At 35.3% G+C, this 19685-nt stretch overlaps 1 protein-coding gene across 8 annotated transcripts; it reads right to left on the bottom strand.

Annotated features, from left to right (window-relative positions):
* Positions 1-414: 414 nt before the first annotated feature.
* LOC117274828 (replication protein A 70 kDa DNA-binding subunit B-like) lies at positions 415-18303 on the bottom strand. Of its 8 annotated transcripts, XR_011411871.1 has the most exons (11): positions 18053-18294; positions 14491-14633; positions 7821-7928; positions 6060-6326; positions 5853-5943; positions 4460-4584; positions 4302-4380; positions 3250-3383; positions 2757-3155; positions 668-1839; positions 415-578 (listed from the first exon to the last, which is right to left on the bottom strand). XR_011411871.1 is itself a non-coding variant. In XM_070188049.1 (5 exons), the coding sequence occupies exons 1-5, from the start codon at positions 4764-4766 to the stop codon at positions 1820-1822; spliced, it is 693 nt and encodes a 230-aa protein (XP_070044150.1). In that variant the 5' UTR covers positions 4767-5835; the 3' UTR covers positions 1493-1819. The 8 variants fall into 8 exon arrangements, 4 of the variants coding, with proteins under 4 accessions (XP_070044150.1, XP_070044158.1, XP_070044160.1 ...); XR_011411865.1 differs by lacking the exons at positions 415-578; positions 5853-5943; positions 7821-7928 and having other exon boundaries at positions 1493-1839; positions 3254-3383; positions 14491-14550; positions 18053-18286; XR_011411864.1 differs by lacking the exons at positions 415-578; positions 5853-5943; positions 14491-14633; positions 18053-18294 and having other exon boundaries at positions 1493-1839; positions 3254-3383; positions 7821-7931.
* Between the last annotated feature and the right edge of the window lie 1382 nt (positions 18304-19685).

The following is a 19685-nucleotide window of genomic DNA, read 5'->3' as shown; positions in this document are numbered from 1 at the left end:
TCTCGTAAAAATGAGTAGTTTTGCAATAATAGTTTAATAGTTTTTTTTAAAGGTAGAGTAGTTTGAGGTATCAATAAGATAAACATGGGACATCATTTCAATGAAAAATGAATTAAAATTTTTGGAACAAAATAATCGAGTTGCAACGAGAATTGAACGTGATACTTACTAGTATATAGTGTAGACTAGTGGGAATACTTCATAAAAATAGCAACTTACATTAATTTGTAAAGAAAATAAATTATTTTCTGTTGGGAGCAACTTGCATTTTGATCAATTATGTATTGAGATATATGAGTTGATTTGTTAAACATTATGGTATCTCAGACGAAGAGCGTCGTGATCACTTTAATTTATCCTTTGGATGGCAGTAAGTTTGTTTCGATTTAGTCTTAGAAAGTTGGATATATAGCATAGCGAAAAAAATAAATTCAAGCCAAAAAAGAGGTCATATTTACTGCTAGTCTTTCAACCCACTATTTACATCAGTTACAACACCAATATGTTTTACCGGCTAACAAAAATATAAATGTACATGCCAGTAAGTTACACAAAGCGAAGTGCATGGTCCATATTTTCTGCAATATTGGAAACAAAAGGACGTCAGAAACAACAAGTGGCAACATGTTTGGTAGCTGAAAAAAGTAGGGGTTGTCCTTTGCATTACATGTCAAACACAAGCTAGCGATCTTCAAACACGTATGTACATAGCAGGAGAAGACGTATGTACATGCATTTTACAAGAGTTATAACACCCCGCGAACAAAACAGACGTAAAATCTACAATGATGCCTTTTTTCGTCAGCTAAAAACTTTTATCAGTGAATCACAATTTATATTGAAAAATATGTTACATAATCTTAGTCAATTATACCAGTACAAAGGAAATAAAAGTGCAATGTAGAAAGTATAAATCAATTCAAGCACAAGAATGTCTTAGAAAACCTGTACATATAAAGTAGTACTAAAAAGTGTAACAATACTGAAATGAACAAAATAAGTCCGCCAATGCAACAATTATGTAATATATTATCATAGGAACTTAGAGAATTTTTTTTCTATCAATGAACACTAGAATATTACTGATGTTTAATGAAAGGCAGTGCACTTGAAATTTAGCTAACAATGGGTTGTCAACATTATCAACACAATAATGTATGCTAATCAGCAGGCAGATTAGGAGTCGCATGAAACTATTACTTTCTCTGTCTGTTCTTTTTGGATTGGCTGCTGGAGGACGTTCTTTGGAGAGAATGAATGTGAGCGAATTAGAGCTTATGAATGAATATAGAATGGAATGGAATATGCAATAGCCTTTTTTTTTATAATTATTTAAAGTTTCTTTTGAGTTGTTTGTGCTAACTATAATCTGCTACTCTTACGTCAATAACAAGCTCCTAAAAGTTTATCACCTTTAAGTATGGAAAAAAGTAATGAAAAAATAGAAATAAAGTTTATTAACCTTCATTTTTTCTGTGTGTGGGGGGGGGGGGGGGGGGGCTCCAGTTCAGTTTGTTGCCTCTTGGTAGAAGAGCCACCTTCTGTAGTTAACTCGTTCTTCAGCTCTTTTCTGGGTGTAACTTGTTCCACATTCGAGTGACTGCTGTCTTCATTTTCTATCTCTTTCTTCAGCTCAACATTTTCCAATTTAGTGTTACGGCTCTCTCCAATTTCTTCAGAGGCGACTGGTGCGGGCAATTGAAATAAATTTTCCTTCACAGAGTAGGACACGATGAACAACCGCATGTCAGAAGTTCTAGAAAATATTTGTCTCAGTTGTATCTTGAAGAGTTTATGAGGAAGACATTATCGAACATGTTCAAGAGGTAATGGTTGTTCCTGCAGGAGAGAAAAAGATAAATTTAACACATCGAGATAGTGGTCAAAAATAATATACTCTGAATTAAATTGGATGTTTTAAGCCTATAAAGTACTTCGGATGCAGAGGCCTCAAGCTTCTATAGCCTTTAACTATCTTTTCATTAATGATGAATTTAAGAAGCCAATTGTAATATTTAAGCGACCTAAAGGAGATATTTTAGTTTTCGACAGGCATGTGGAAATGGAGGTATAAGCAGACATAATCAGTACTTTAGTAAGAAAATTATTGACAAGCTCTCTGCATCGACAGTAACTAACATTGCCAAGCAGTACAAGTCGGATGATGAACCAACAAAGCAATAATGAATAGTCGGGTAACAACTTAGGGTTAGTCAATTAACAAGAATGCATTGCTGGGAACAAAAAAGTACGTAGTTGTGTAAGGTAACATAAGTCAACATCATTTTGCCTAATACAAGCAAACAAAATCTCATTTTTTCATCGTTTTGATGCTCTTCTTGTCTCTCACTCTTTGTTTTTTCTCTCCTTTTTCATCTCCAAAGAAATAATCAAGAACTCATCTTTAGGTTGTAATTTTCAGTTACCAGTGAGATTTAATCGAAGAATTTTCAAAGGGTTAATGTTAATGTCCTTTCAAAACACTTTCTTGAATTTTTAGAAGGGAGAATAAAGACATTTAAGAAGAATGGTTTGTTCTAATCACACTTGAGAAAGTATTGGATGATTTGCAGTTCTGTTTTTTTAGTGTTGGTGTCTGGTCCAATTTGCGTGCAGGTCAATTAATTAATTGAGATATCAGTTATCTCCTACAAAGGCAAACATCAAGGAAGACATAATTGGAAAAATTAAGAGTAAATTTGTTTTCACGATATCATAGTTTTAAAAAGTTTCTCCTATCGCCATCAACAAAGTACCTTAACTGAGATTATTTCACAGATATATGCGGCGGTCATATCAAGAAATTTCTCTCCTAATTCGCCTAATAATGTTGCAACAGCTGATCCACTGCCATCTGTCATTACAACCTCAAAGCGAGCCCTAATATGCAATTAATTTACGTTATTTGATTTTCATAAAGCCAATGACAGAAACCTTTTTTTGTTTGAAGATGTCGAACAAACATATTTTATTAAGTTCGTAGTCGAAGCCGCAATACCGGATGTTAACATCGTACGTTGCTTGCAGCTCGCACAATGAATAATTTTTGGCGAATGAGTTCTGTACTGCCGCCCGCAGTGGGAACACAGTAATTCATAGAAATCTTGGTCGTGAGTCGGCAGTGATAATTTACCTTCCACGTAAAAGAGTTGTATCTGTGAAAGAGGGAGATAGAAGTAGATTTATTGAGTTGGGACAAAAATACTAAAGTACTCTATATGTACACATATTAACATGCATGAAATACACATACGTGAGGTTGTGACTGGATATCAGCAATTGGGACAGTATCATTGTGTTCTGCCGCAGGCACCAGAGACCAATCAACCGCCAAAGAATTTTGCTGACTGTATCTCATCAATCTTGGTCGGTTGTCTCTGACCCTGTACGTGTATAGAGGCATTTCAATGGCAACAAAATGTGAGGTAGATTTAAAATGATACAAAAAGGTTGTGACAAACTTTAAAAACGTAGGAAAAAGTAGGAATAGGCTGTTTCAGTGACAAATTATTGTGCAGATTACACCAATAACACGGAAAATGAACAGAAAGTACCCAAAAAAAAAATTACATCTTTTATTTGACCACAGTTATAATGCATATAACATAATTTTTCAACTGGCCAGAGCTCCAACACATAGTACATATATGGTATGTGGACATATAGTGTAGACAAATTGTAAGAATACAGATAAGAAAATATGATTATTAGCCTCAGTGACTGCAGCAGTTCCTGTTCGAAGAATAAGTTAATTTTGCAGAAATCTAGTCAACATTGAACAATGATATCACCTTATTTGTCATATTGTAGAGCAACTATCCCCAACAACCAACGCGGTGCAGTGCTATTTCATAGCTGATCAAAGGGATGCCAGTAAATATCGAAAGCTCATACAAGTACTGGTTGTTCTTACGAATGTTACATATACCATACCAAAATACTCATTGAATATGAGGGCAAAGTCACACATCCCCAAGTAATTATTTTGGTGAGAAAATTTGCATATAAGCTCTAAGATTGTAAACTCATAATGTTATATTGTAAAATGAGATGCAATGTAGTTCAAAACCATTTCAATGAAGATACACTTATATCAAGTTGTTATAAACTTGTAATTAACTGAGAAAATCTTTGAACTTATAGCTTGCTAAGTATGTCCCTTTTTTTGAGAAGAAGGGAAACACAGTAGTACAGTAGGGAATTGCATATGTTGGACCATCTAGTTTTACCCGCACATGTTTAGTTTGCATGAACTGATTAACGAAATATAAAATTTGATTATATCAACATTTGTTCCATACCAGTTTAGAAGTCTTCCAACTTGAGGATATGGTGAATTTATCAGTATGACCGAGTTGTACCTTGTCGACAATGATAATCCTATATGACACATTATGTTGATAAAGAATTCACAATAGACCTCTTGCAGTACTAAAAAAAAGTGTAATGTTTTCCATACCAGCATAGTTGGTTCGCGTAATTCGTTTTGCTACAATTATTGGATATTCAGCAACCTGTGCAGCGAGGATGCTTCCATCAGCGTCGGCGAAGTCTTCCCACAGCGTAAGGATAGTAGGCCTCATACTATAGTAAAAGAAATGGACAATAAGTGACACTACCCAATAAAAAAAATACAAGTCTAACAATGTCAACAAGAGTAATAAAGCTATAAGAAGTAAGTAACATGTTTGCGCAGGAGAGCGAAGGTTGGCAGAAGAGTTTTTTAAATGATGCATCTTGCGTGTCTGAGCAAACAAATGCAGCATGACCTATACAGTTTTTTTCGGTTTGGAACTAATGACTTCTGGAGTATGTAGTTGTCACTGTATTTTCTAAAATCTACGCAGCGAATTCATAGTAAAAATATATATTTTAGGGCCCAAAAAAGAGAACAAATAATTACCTGATAGATTGCCGAGTATAAGGATTGAGAAGAGAATTTTTCTGGCTATATAGGAACTTAAGAACTTATCTAAATATTTTTTCATATGTTAATATATTGCACTTTATCATTCTTTGTTAAGTTTTTTTTGTCAACCAAATTTCTACAAAAAGTTGTAACTGACGTAGAAGAGGAAATATTGGAGCATTTGAAGAAATGAGACACGTTTATCTAATATATTAGAGTTAGCTGTGCATTAAAATCTTTTCCAATGGATGATCTTCTAAAATGAGTAACAAACTTTCTTAACACATATTATATATGAATCATGTTTTAGCTACAAAAATGACATGGACAATAGAAAAGGAGGAGTTTTGATCTCCCACTGAGTAATGAAGTCTTCTTGACTAAGATGTGTCAGATGATAGCAGTCAATGTTTACATTAAAAAAGGCAGCAATGGACACATTAAAATAAACAGTGATAGACACATTTCAGACTTCTTTGCATTCTTTTCTCGTGAGCAGTGCTGGATTTTACCTAGGCCAATATACAAAATAAAAATTTGTACTAAACCATGGTGATCACTGAAATGTTGTAGTTCAAAATGTCAAGACAAAAAAGCTGGATTATGTCTGAAAGCCTATACAATTTCTTTTTGGAGATCTTATGCCTTATTCTATTCATAGAATGATTAAATTTGTTGAACAAAACGGTAAGGCAAATGGCATAGATCAATCTCAAGGTGCAATACTTCCTGCCAACTTTAGTCGAAGAAGGTGACACCGATGAGGAGATGGCTGAGATTATAATCTCATGACATTATAACTTCTTAATTGAAGGTATCTAACCAAAGTAATCAAGTGAATAAGACGACATCGTCATACAGTATCTGGCTATATATTTGTAGCAATGTTTTTTTGCAAGCTGTAGCGAAAGTAATAAAGTAAATAGAGTGCCAACAGACTTACTCGGTATTCATTACGATGATTTCACTACACTTGTTACTATTAGCGCCAGCATACTTTATCGAGCCACAATTCACCACAATGGCAATTATGTCTGTTTAGTGGACATTGCAAGCGGCTTATAATTTAAACCAATATATACAGTCTCAGAATGTAAGGATACAAATAAATTTAGTTGTCAGAGGGTTCTACGCGTGAAATAATGGTTACCGATCGTTGTTGCTCGTGCAAATATGCAAAGGGTACAATATTGAACCTCGTCGGCGGTGGGAGCGGTGGGTCTTGTATGTTATCATCTTTCACCTCCTCGACGACAGTAAATTTGTCAATAACCCATTCAAAACGGTTGATAGGTACTCCGTAGGGTAAAGGAACCCTCACTTTTGAGGTAGATATCAAGTAAGTGGAAAGCAGGGTAAGCTTGTCTGCATACTTTTCTATGTCTTCCCCGTACAGAACATCGACTACTTGCTCTTCCTGCATTTTGATAGAATGATGACTTACTCAACTACTCTTGCAGAAGTGTATCCATATAAACATATGGGGACATACAAATGCAAAATATTGAAATATTAAAATAGTAAACAAGTACAGTATGAGCAGCCTCAAACTCATGAAACACAATTGATAACTAATCTATACAGGAATTGCAATTTGTAGAGCGCTACCAAAAAAGGGGCCCGAGGAGGAATATTAGTCAGTCATAAAGCATAGCTAAAATTGTTTCATACCATTGACCTAAAGTCAGCTCGACTCTTTGAACTAAAGAATGTCCCATTCTCAAATGTAGATCTCATTCAACAAAACTAAAGAGAATCCACTGTGTTGCATCACAAAATCTGGAAAATAATTATATATGTCTAAAACGTTTAAATGAGAGAAGAAACTGACTCGGGAAACTTTTTGTGACAACCCCAAAAAATCTATAAGTTTTAGCCAGTAGCGGATCCAGGATTTTATGCAAGCAGGTTCAATTTTAGAAGTATATAAATTTAATCGTAAAATAATAGTTGTCAAGTGGGTTCAAATAAAATATTTATGCAAAATTTAAACAGCTTTAATCCTAATTTATACATATACACAGTATTATTTTTTTTGTGAAGCGGATTCAGTTGAACCCGCTAGCCACTGCTCGGGTCCGCCACTGGTTTTAGCTACTTCTGTTATGAGGCCAATATTTGTACAATGATACTACAAATCAAAATAAGTCCCATAAGAGACGATTATTGTTCAATATATTGTGTAGCTACAACACAACGGAACAAGTGAGCATACAAACATAGAGCAGCTACAATGATATTTCTTTAGATCTACATTTTCGCTCGATATATTAATTGGTGCAAAGTGCCTAACTATATTGTTTATACCAATATACGGAGAGATGCAAAAAACACACATGTAAAAAATGGTAAGCATGCATAAAATTCAAATGATATGATGACACATGCAGTAATTATTTTCAAAAAGGCTTCCTAAAATCCAAACCGGTAGCTCCCAGAATGTATAAAATTTAGTAGAACTGGTTAGTCATGTTAGTAGCTAAAAATAATTATATGTAAATGAAGGAAAATTTCGAACGGGGCAAGTGCATAAAGTAATGCAAAAATATCCTTTTAGACAAATCAAGGGTTAAATGGGCGGAAGTAATTAATCCAAAACAGAAACGCAAAAATTTGGTAATCCAAAGAGGCTGGGCAAGAAAATATCAAGCATGAGTGAATGGTAAATGCGTAAAATCTGACTTCAGAGAGCTCTTATAATATTTACTTCTTAACATATAGTTTGCGCAAGGAGAAATAAAAAACTGTATGATAACTTAAGGTGATAAGTTTCTTTCTTTAGTTTAAATTAAAAAATAATGGTGATGGCAATTATATTTCACACAGTAGAAGAAGAAATAGCACGGTAGAGAGAAAATTATATTTTCGTCTTGGACAACAGCAATCTGGAATCGGGTCTTTCCATCTTTACTTTTCCTTGGCCGAGGTTTCTCAATGAATTGTACTTTTGAGGTCCACTCTTTTGTTTGTGGAGTGATCTTATCTATGGTTAGTCTGTACTCCATATGTTCTGTACACTCTGCATTGGAAAAGAAGAAGAAGAACAAAAAATAATAAATCATCATTTACTGAAAGATATGTTGAGGTTTTATTTTAAGATGTAATATTCTTAAAATGAGGATGAATGGGAAATGGAGGGAAAATAAAATTTTGAGTAAAATTTTAAGTTTTTCCCTCTTAACAATGAGACATTGTCCCATATTGGAAGTGGAAGACATTTTTGGTGGGTATATATATAATTGCTCTTCTTGTAGCTCTTAAAGAGTTAAGAAGAAAGCAAGCCTCGCGCCGTCGTCGTCGTCGCTCGCTCGGCTCGGCTTCGGCTACGGCTTCGGCTTCGTTTTTTGGACCAAATTTATTTGTTAATAGTAAATATTAACGTAAGATTATCCGTATTTGTAAACGGATATTTTCCAATCCGTGTATTGATAATTTGGCAGCCGGATAATGGTCTTCCCACCATGAAGTGCTTGCTCCACAAACATGAAGTGCTTGCTCCACAAACATGTAATGCTTGCTCCACCATGAAGGGTGGACGTTTGGTCTTGCACTCCTTCTTGGCTGCTATATATATGAGCAGCAAATGTTGAAGAAAGATACTAAACTCAACATACAATTCGCTCAACAAATTGGCTATACATTGCATTCCTTCCTCTCAGAACTTCCATACGTTTTTCTGAGTATATACTCCTTCGTTCTGCATTGTTTTTAACTTCAAACAAAGCAACTGTAAGTGTGATTTGCTACCGAACTTTGTGTTCGCCGAAACACTGGGGTTTGAAGTACCGCTACACCAGTGTGTTATTCGTTCTATCCTGGGAGGAAATAATCCATAACCTTGGGTACTAGGAGGGGATTAAATTCCTTAAGGAAACACTGTGAATTCAGTGGGCTCGAATTTATTATTATTGTTTCATTACGTTAACTTATATTTTGCAGAATTAATATTTACAAATACAGCAATATTGACCGGGAATAACAAGATAAACTATAGACACCGACAGATAGTAAAATAGAAGAACTGTTAGGACGCTATTTCTGTATAAAGTACACGCCATGACAATTAGAACACGAATTTGGCACCATGAGTTACAAAAGACCATTTATAGTAGTCTTACTGTACTAAACACTCACGTTGTGTAAACATTTATATTTTTTTAAAAGATAAGATTACTGCTTGTCTAAAAACATTTCTGGGATCTTCCTAGACTGCAAAAATTACATATAGGAATCATTTTCTACCAGCATATGCGTATGTTTCTTAGCTCTTGTCCCCTACAGAGAAGTGTCACTTTTGCGGATATTACTTATTAATATTAACGGCATGTACCAGATCTGCACCCAAGTGTCTCTGTATGACCATGTTAGCCAATATTACAGCCCATTGTTGTTTTGTCTTGGGTCAAAACAATCATGTACAGAGAAGATATCCTCTCTAGTCTGCATCACTTCAGTGAATGCATTCTGATTGCTACGAACCAGATTGCATATCAGTAGTATTTTGTATCAGCTTCATCATAGTTTTTTTTAGCTAGGATACTGTGTGCTCTAGTTGCAATATCCTCATAAAATGCCCTTTTCAATAATTTCATTGTACACAATATTTTCTGTGCAGTGATCATCATAGTTACCTGGTATAGTGGGTCGAATTAGCACTTTCGCACAGTTCGAACTCTTTGCTCTACACAAAGCAACATAAAGTTGATCGTGTGAAAAAACAAGTTCTCACAAATAAATTTCAACAAAATCCAATGTCTGACCTTGTACTTTATTTATTATCATGGCGAAGCACAATCTTACAGGAAATTGTGTCCTTTTAAATGGGACAGGCATTTTTTTCGTCCTGGGATGATAGTAAGGGTATTCTTGGGATAAACACTTGTGTATTTTTCAAGTCACCCACTGAAATATTGGCGCTAATGACATGCGATTTAAAGTAGCAGCAAGTCAAACGTGTACAGTTACATAAACCCTCACACGGATTTAAATTTCGTAATAATATAATTGGACAATTCTTTTTCAATGTTAATTTGTATGGCGGCAGACCAACTGGATTTAAAGTATGCAGTAAATCTTCATATTGTGATTGATCAGTAGGTTCAATGGTTTCATCAATGCAAACAAAATTTTTTACTTCCTCTGGAAAGCGAGCAACAAACATGTCGTTAATCTCATAAACAAAATCATTCTTAGTTGTTAGGATAACACGGGAGCTTGTGCAGGATGAGGAAGAAAAAATATATGCAAATCTGGATAAGTTATCGCGAACAGTTTATCCAAAGATTCCTTTTCAGTTGTGTAAGGAATGATGAAGGATGCTGGAATTTCAATCTTATTTGTTGAGGTCACTTTTTCTTTTCCATTTCCTACTCTCAACAAATAATTACAAAATGAAGGATCATCTTTTGCTCTCATATTTTCAAATAACCGCAACCTTTCAAGTTCTTTCCAGATATGAAAATATAGTAAACTTTCATTAATGAAATCTTCTTTTTCTCTGTTTTAAACTACCGGAAGTGTTTGTCTGAAGTCACCTCCAAAAACTACAACCTTCCCACCAAATAGGATCGTTGAATCTATTAAGTCCTTTAAAAGTAAATCAAGCAGTTCGATCATTCTTTTTTTCGCCATAGATACTTCGTCCCATATGATTAATTTTGCATCCTGAATCAAACATGCTAGTGAGCTTTGTTTGCTGATGTTGCATGTGACATTCTCGTCAATATTTATTGGAATTTTAAAACGTGAATGTACAGTTCGTCCACCGGGAAGTATAGAAGCAGCTACACCAGAAGTGGCAGTTGCCAATGCTATATATCCCGGACTGTCAATAAAGAATGCTCCCGCTTTGTTTGCAAAAATTCTCTATGTAATTATATTGTACGCTTTGAGTTGATCTTCATTCAACTTTTTGTGTAGTAGTATATCCTCTTCAGTGACAGTGATGGTCCTTTCATATATACCTCTTTTGCGTCTTTTGCAACTATAGAAGACCTTATTGTTTCTGGAATGAGATGATATTCATTTATGTCGCCACCCATAGAGTGCCATATGTCGTTAATATGGTTTATAACCATGTATCGTATGTCTCTTTTGTGAATATTAGGTAACAACCTATAATCCTCGGACATGTGCTCTTCAAACTTCTCCCAAAGTTGTCTCGGGTTAGTTGAATTGCAATAGATCAATAATATAGCAAATAAACGTCTCAAACTGTATGACATTTGGTAACTTGCTGCTTTAGACATGCATTCTGTCAAACTATTATCACTCTGTAGCAATCCGCATTTTTCCACAGATTCTCTAAAACTGCTGCAGCGTTCTCCGTTAACAGTTAGTAAATTCCTATATGATTTTGGTCCTCTAATATTCATTACTCACATTCTAAGATAGTACTGCTCTCCTTCTGTTGGATGACATGTTACTACACGACCAATAGCACATTGTTTTTTTCCGGCGCATCCACATTTTGTCCGTAGCAGACCAAACAAAATGTTCGGGGAATTCTCGGTATAATAGGTTGAGTTCTCCGGCGTCTGTGTTTGTTCTATTCATTTCAAAAAATTGTGTTAACATCATCTGCTTAATCATCAGATTATTTATAAGTGTATCTATATTTGCGTTGCTTTTAAATGAAATAAATTATTGTCCTTTAAGGTGAAGCTGAAGAGGGCATACACTCGGGGACATTTCACTAATAGCGAAACCGTACAACCGCCACATAGCTTCCGGAGGCAAGACCCATCTAACAGACTGAAATTCTTTTATCTCGTCTATTACTTCTGTGTTTGTGTCCTTATTGTGTACAAAAAATACAATCTTATCATGTCATTTACATATATACTTATAAAGATACTTAACGACCTTAATATCAGAACATATCTCAACATTCACATGGCAATCAAATTTTCCAAGCAAAAAAGGATTATATGGAACAACCCATGAGTTATCCAAGTATCGTTCTCTTATTTTTACTACCAGTCCTGTATTGCGTCTTCTATAAATTGGATAAGATTCTGTTCCTTTTGATGTCTGATCCGCAAAGCTTTTTGGGTATTTGAATTTACAGTAACCCTTTTTCTTCATACAAGAATTTGTTGGGTTTAAATTACCGCACAGACCATGCATCATATATTTAAGAACAAGTGAATATAAATCTGGTTCTGCTTTTTCATCAGGTATTTCTGCACTAATAATATTATCGTAGGCCTCTAGAGTAAGTAACTTGTATTCATTAGTTAATATTATAAGAAAATGGGCATGAGGTAAACCTCGCTTTTGGAACTCTACAGTATACATAAAAGTTGCAACTTTCCCAAAGATATTTCGCTTTAGTATATCCTTTTTGAATTCTTCTATTTTCGCTCTAAATACTCGGCTGATCAAATCAGGCCTGTTATGTGCCTCATCAGTTGAGATTAAATGTTCCTTTATTTCCATCCAGGAAGGATTACATATCATTGTTATAAATAAATCAGGTCTACCGAGATGCTGCACGAGCGCAATAGCATCTATGTACCGTTGATGCATATCCCGGGGCCCTCCAATAAAAGAACTTGGAAGGAAAGTTTGTTTCCCGATATTAGAAGCATCATGTTCTCCTAATCGCAAAATGTCAAGAAGTCCTTGTAACATAGCCATTCTAAACAAATCTTGATTGAATACTGCGAAATCCAACCTTTGAGTTTCAAGTTTAATGTACTCATCAACTGAATACTGCTGAAATATTCTTCCAGTATGCAATATTTCATCTTAATCATCGTTTCTCATTTGTAGTTTGTAACAATATTACTCACGGACAGAAATTGTATCCCTTCGTCGCTGTCCTTTTTTTAGAATTTCAGCTTCCATTTCATGATATCCGTCAAGGGAGGTAACGTTTCATATGCTTGGTACTTCTTCGTGTTACGCAATTATTGCGTATGCATGGCAATTTGCTGGGAGCTTCTTAATACCACAATGCCATCCACTTTGTCCTAGCGGAAACAATAGGGAATATTGCAGTGCATCATAACATCCATAGTAGTAATTCACTATTTGTGTTCGATTAGTGTGAGGGTAACTTTGAATATGTGGTGCATTAAAGGCTGCACCGACATTTTCCTCGGTCCATATTGCTGCAATTTCAGATGAAGTTGGCAAATTATATACTCTTTGGTCCAAGTCTAAGTCACATTTGAGAGCTATATAGAAATCTCGTAGGTTCGGTATATGTACCAAAGATACATTTGAGAGCTATATAGAAATCTCGTAGGTTCGGTATATGTACCAAAGATTGCAAAAACACAGAGTATGGGTTTATTGATAATATATCTATCAATTCCTTCACTACCGATTCATGTACTCTCTAAGAACATGGCATCTTATGTGTCAGCGCATTGCTATTATCATAGAAATATAATTGTATGTTTCTTGGTTTGTCATCGGTAGGGTGCAAATTATTTATCCAATGGTACATCTTTCCTTGTACTCTGAAGGTGTAAATACCGGAGTTTCTTTTTGCTAGATCTTTGTCATACTTTATACCAAGTGACGTGAATGCAAAAAGATTATTATATGTTCTAATGTATGTTCGAAAGTGCTTAGATGCCACACTATTTCCAAGATATAGATTATGCAATTTCACAGGTATTTGATGAGAAGTTAACTTTACTATCCCAGTAAGACAACAGAATGCAGGAGGTTCATATTCAAATCTTTTTGCTGAGCAAAATTTGCAGATTGGAACTTTTTGAAGCGAAACATAGTTTGAATGCAACCGACTGATGTTTGGAGTAAACTTTGTGGTTGTTGTACCATCTGTATATTCAAAATGGATCGTTAAGACTAAGGCAAAGCAAAAGCAGTCATGACTGCTAATGGGAGACCAAAAATTGAACAGACCTTTGGGTGTAACTATGTTGTAGACTTTGTTATGTAGTTCATTGGATACAATTGACGTTGAACCTAAAACAAAGGTAGGTGGTCTTTAGATGGAACTAAATAGTGGCAGCTATTTTAAAAGCGAGCAAAGAAGGTGGCATACTCACCTTTTTCATAGACAGAGAATGGACGTGTTTCATCTCTTTCTTTACCAGCCATTGTTCCAATCAAGGGAACAATAGTTATATTCTCCGAATGCGTATGTCTCTTTGACTCTTGGTATTTTAGTCGACGTTGTAGCAGTAACTTTTGCTTTTTCTCTACAGCCATCTCTTTATATTTTTCACGTTGACTAACATTTATATCTGTCTCTGAGAGGGGACGTTTAGTTTTTTGTGTATGATCCATCAGAGTCGTAGTTTGTACTCCTAAATGAAGTTTTGCAAACTATCACACAACCCTTTAGCAAGATATCAATTTCTATTAGCGAGTATGTGGAAGCACAAAAAGATACTTCACCTTGATATATACAGCACCCGCTGTGAGCACCAACAACGGCTATCGTCAAACAACATTACAGATAGACACAATACCACAACTTGTAGAAACAAAATTAGTGCACAACATTAACGGTTAGCAGTACAATGGGCAGGAGAAACAGAGAATGTATTAATAGGAGCCTGCGTTTACAAATATATAAAGATAAGATAGTTGGTTACCTGTAAGCACGTTGAGCAACTCTTTTTGTCGTACCAAATGTAACAGAAGCGTCAGTAGTTCTTCAAAGAAAGAAATAAGTTGCAGTCATGGCCAGCATCAAGTTCAACACAGTGTGCATTGAAAATACTCGCAAAAATATTCTCTACAGAAAGTGTAATGTGACTGTCTTAAAATGAATGGTAAAGACAAGAAAGAAGATCATTGTAGTAGGCTCTATTACCATACCAAATATGTGAATCTGCAGTAAAAGAAAGTAATGAAGAAACTAAAAGTTGTGATTTATTCTACTATTTCATGCGCATCAAGTGAATGTTACTTGCTGTTATTTCGTTCGAAATATCTTCCCCTTCAACTTAAGAAGACAATGTCCACCGATTAACTATGGCACTGAAGTTGTTTCCATACAATATCCTACTGCCAATATGTTTTCTCATTTTAAATAAATAATTAGATGGTGATAATGACTGATAGACCTATTTCCACTTTTATTAATATTTCTAAATCATAAGAAGAAATGGCACGAGCTAAGCCAAAATGGATTAGTACACATCCAAAGCCTAATTAGGTAACAACGGTCAATCATAACGAAAAGATAAATATCACAAGTTGTGGTCATTGATCTAGCACACAATGATGAATCATTGTTTAAACCTATAAAGGCTAAACTATTAGCTCAACTTGAGCTCTTGCAACACCAACCAAGTTACTTTTGAGACGTGACATTAATGAGCAAAATGCTTTGTTCTTTTGTTATACCTCAATTATTTCTTCAATGATTGAAATATTGAAATTGTACAGTATAAACAGTTTAAGATGCAAGTTGCTCTCTCTGTTACAACACAAAGGGTTTTGAAAGTGAATCAACCTTGCTGGCTTCAATACATTATTTTAGCATGATGAAGTCCTACTGTAGAGGGACACTTCTCCTAATCCTAAACGGCTGAGTATTGCGAAAGAATATGAACATCTAGTTCAAGACCTTAGGACAGTGCGTAAAGTAGCCGAGGATCATTTACACTCATTTAAAACCCTTACACAATCGATGATGGATAAATGTAGTATTCTCTGACGCCCTTAAATTTGATTTTCTTTTTGCTGCCTTTTATTTTTTGTTTTGAGTATAGAGAGAGAGGAGGATGCTCAACGGGAGTGGACATTGAGTAGCCATAGACATTTTAGGCTCTTCATATGAGGCTAATTATTTGAAGCCTCTTGTACAGGTAAATGAATTGTTATCATTGTAAACTGTAGCGGTATGATGAAGAATTTTAATTTTTGATTAATATATCCTGCTACTAAATATCTAATTGCAGGATACGGTATGAGTAAAACTCTAATGGCAATAACACTTTCAAGATGAAGCCCACAGATCAAAACAAAGCTGGAGCAGTTGAACCCCATATCAACTTGCTTCAGAAATAAACAGAAGACTTCAGTTACACATATTAACCCAAGTTGTCCTCGGGGTGTTGGTTTACCGATGTGGACACAACGGCAGAGGTATAGATAAGGTGGACGTTACAGGTTTGAACTCTGCCAGTAATAAAGAGCCTGGTATTTTTATGCGGGAAGGCTGTATTGTCTTGAGTTTTAAACCGATGGGCCAACTAAGTCTCAAAGAATTCCTCGAGTAAAAAAAAAATTAAGCCTAAAGACTGTAAACTTTTTCACCCCATGATTCAAGAATCTTTATTCTCCCAGTAAGATAAGCAACTTTTCTCTTCGATTGCTTCTTCACTTAATAAAATTTAACCTTCTGCAACCTGTGCTAAGTAGAGATTGTAAAATTTCTTCATTATTTTCTAGAAGAGCTTTGCTGATCCTCTTAGATCGCAAAAATCACTGAAAATGCAGAAGTTTCACCTTTTCTCGCACAAACTCCCTCTCACTACCACAACTCCAAAAAGCAAAACTCAAAAGAGATAGAAAGTAATCAATTATGAAATTATATGGGGACAAGACCAGTAAAAAGTATCGGAAGACTAAAGATAACATATATGTACCGATAAACAAAGCAAAGTAACTGTTGAACCATATTTACTGCTAAGCTGAAGGTTTTTCTTGTGGCAAAGAAATTGAATGTACTATAGAAGCACATAAGAATTTCTTTTACATGCTAACAGTGCTGTAACTAAAGATACAAATTCGGTTGTTTTATTCTTTGGCATAAAATTATCGAGTTGTTTATGGTTAAAACTAAAATAATTTAACAATAGTAATAATATAAAGACATATACTTCATATTTAACATGCATCAAGACTGCAAATTAGAGAGTACTATTAATAACTCGACCTTAAAAATTCAAATTCTGCAACAAAGGGTCAATGCTGACCATCATTACTGAAATTGAAATAACAAGATTAGGCTAAATAACTTGTTGATAAACATATAAGATTGTTGGAGCCAATTTTGATAGGGCTAGATCTATTCCTGCTTTTACTGATATATCTAATCCGTAAGAAGTGCAACAAAATAAGTTAAGATAGATTAGTATTTAGATAGTAAGTCTTAATGAAAACGTAAGTTTAGACAGTTGATACATCACTAAAAGTTTTCCCTGCTTATTTTCTCTAGTGGTTCCTTTTGGAAGCATATGGAGTCCGTTCGAAAGATTATTTCAATTCCTTATTGAGAATCAAATAAACTCTATCTAATACGAACCGAAGGTAAAAGAAAAAAAAGAAAACTTGATATAGCATTGCGAGTGTTCAGTGAGTGACAACTCGAATTTACAAAGAAATTCCCACAAGACTATAGTAGGTTCAAACATAACCGTAACAATAAAATAGTTCACAATTTGATAAAAGGGAAGACTGTTTTCTCAGACCAAAGAATCAAAAAACAAGTAGAGGAAGGGAAGACTAAAGTCTTTCCCATTAACAAGTTCCATAACCAAGTGACTTCAACACACAACAACTTGAGCAAGTCTGATTTTCTTATTGTAATTAAATCCACCGAAGGGAAAAACAGAGCAACTTACTTGTATAGTCCTTTATGTATTTCTATCAAAAAAAGATAGTAAGTACTTCTAATAAAGATACTTTTTCAATTAACTCAGGCACACAAACGAGTACGTTCCCTAAAATCTTATTAACTACTACTCCATAAACACTTTATTTCTACTTTAATGCATTAGTTTCGGTCTGCCATGCGAGTTCTTCTAATTATATAAATAGAGTTATAATGTTTGTTTCTTCGTAATCTGTTGACTTTGCTCATCAAACAATCACCTTTAGTTAACACGATAGTTTTTAACCCTTTAACTTTTATAACTAGTAATTAGTAAACATCAGACAAGTAAAAAATTCAACAAGTTGTCTAAACTAATCTCAAAATTATAAATCAAACAAAGTAATAACCTGTGAGTAAATGAGCACAGAGACGAAAAGGTGAATAGTGGAGAAGCGGAGCTAGAAATATGGAGAGAAAACCCAAGCAGAACAAAGTTTAATCCAGAATTTATTCAGCTGTCATAGCTAAACAGTTCCATAAAGTGTCAAATATAACCTTAAAAGTGAAAATCAGATTTGCCAAAAAAGAGGGCATCGAAGTAATCTAACCTGAAGAGATAATGTTAACCCAAAATATATCGTTGATCCCATGAAAACCTGAAGAGATAATGTTTAACCCCCAAAATTTATTGTTGATCCCCATCAAACACAAGTGTTGGCAAGCTAAGAAAACAACTCAAATCAGCAAAATCAAGAGGAGCTTGATGTTACACGTTTGAGAAAAGAAAGAGCCGCGTATTATCCTAGAGAAGAGAGCCTGAACGGAATAGTGTAAAATAAAATATGCTGAAAAGAAAATTTTTAGGCGTACAATCTGTCTAAACTATGGTGAAAACACTAAAATACCCCCAGACGGCCAAGAGCACCTTATTCTCGCTTCTAAAGAGGTAGAAAAATGTCACGACCCAAACTAACCTCTGCCGTGATGGTGCCTATCGTGGAACTAGGCAAGCCGACTCATTTCCAAAATAAATCGATATTTCCATTTCAAAGATAATTTCAAGGTTATTTAACATAAAACCTCCATTTAAAGAGTTCAAATTAAAGAAAAATAGAAGTACGGAAAAGAAAAGCCCGACATCGGGGTGTCAATAATCATGCGCATATACTACAATCTGTCTAACAATATCAAGGCTAACTCAGCCCGGAAAATAGCTAAATACAGCTAGATGAAGATAAGAGGGAGAGGAGCAGGGGCTGCGATCGCCAAACAACTACCTTGCTATCTCCAAGAAAATCTGCAACCAAAACACTCAATAACTGCTACCGTGTCCAGCTACACCTGGATCTGCGAGTACGCCAACTCAGTAAGTAACAAAAATAAAAAAAGACTGAGCAGTAGTGACGAGCAATAAAACATAAAGCGTTCATATCAGGAAATCTCAGTAAAATACCACAAGCTTTTAAAATCAGGATTTGAATCAAACATATCGTTTAAACCCAGTTCCAGTAAAAAAAAATTATTTTAAGACATTTTTCCAACAATTTTTCAAACAAAGGCTCAATGCAAAGGTGAGCAAAAATTATGAAATCATAAACAGCCCCTCGGGCAAAACATCATTCATATACAGCCCCTCGGGCAAACCTCACAGTCACTCGTGTCACTCGGGCATATCTCACAATCACTCTTTCCACTCGGGTATACCTCACAATCACTCTTGCCTCCCAGTCACTCAGCACTCGGCACTCACACTCAGTAGGTACCTGCGCTCACTGGGGGTGTGTATAGACTCTGGAGGGGCAGTCATAAAGTATACTGCAGGCGGGCAGCCCCGATCCACACTCATCCTCACCAATCAGGCCCTCGGCCTCACTCAGTCATTAATAACTCAAGCCTCTCGGGCATTTTAGTAAAACAGGGCATTCGGCCCAAAACATTTATATGCATCAAAATAGAGTCATAAAACTGAGTTATGCGGTAAAAAGTATAAACATGACTGAGTATATATTTTTCAATCGAAAACAATGAGAGGATGGTAAGAAACAGCCCCTAAGGGTCCAAACAGCTTTGGCGCAAGGCCCAAACATGGCATTCAGCCCAATTTATAGAAATTCTTTCTAAAACATATAAGTATCAAATGGTTTCAACAAAGTATGCAACTTTACAGTTGCTACGGGATGGACCAAGTCATAAATCCCCAACAGTGCACGCCCATACGCCCGTCACCTAGCATGCGCGTCA

This window comes from Nicotiana tomentosiformis, chromosome 1, assembly GCF_000390325.3.
Source record: "Nicotiana tomentosiformis chromosome 1, ASM39032v3, whole genome shotgun sequence".
Taxonomy (NCBI): domain Eukaryota; kingdom Viridiplantae; phylum Streptophyta; class Magnoliopsida; order Solanales; family Solanaceae; genus Nicotiana; species Nicotiana tomentosiformis.
Note: the sequence above shows the minus strand (reverse complement) of the source record. Positions and strands in the feature narration are given on the sequence as shown.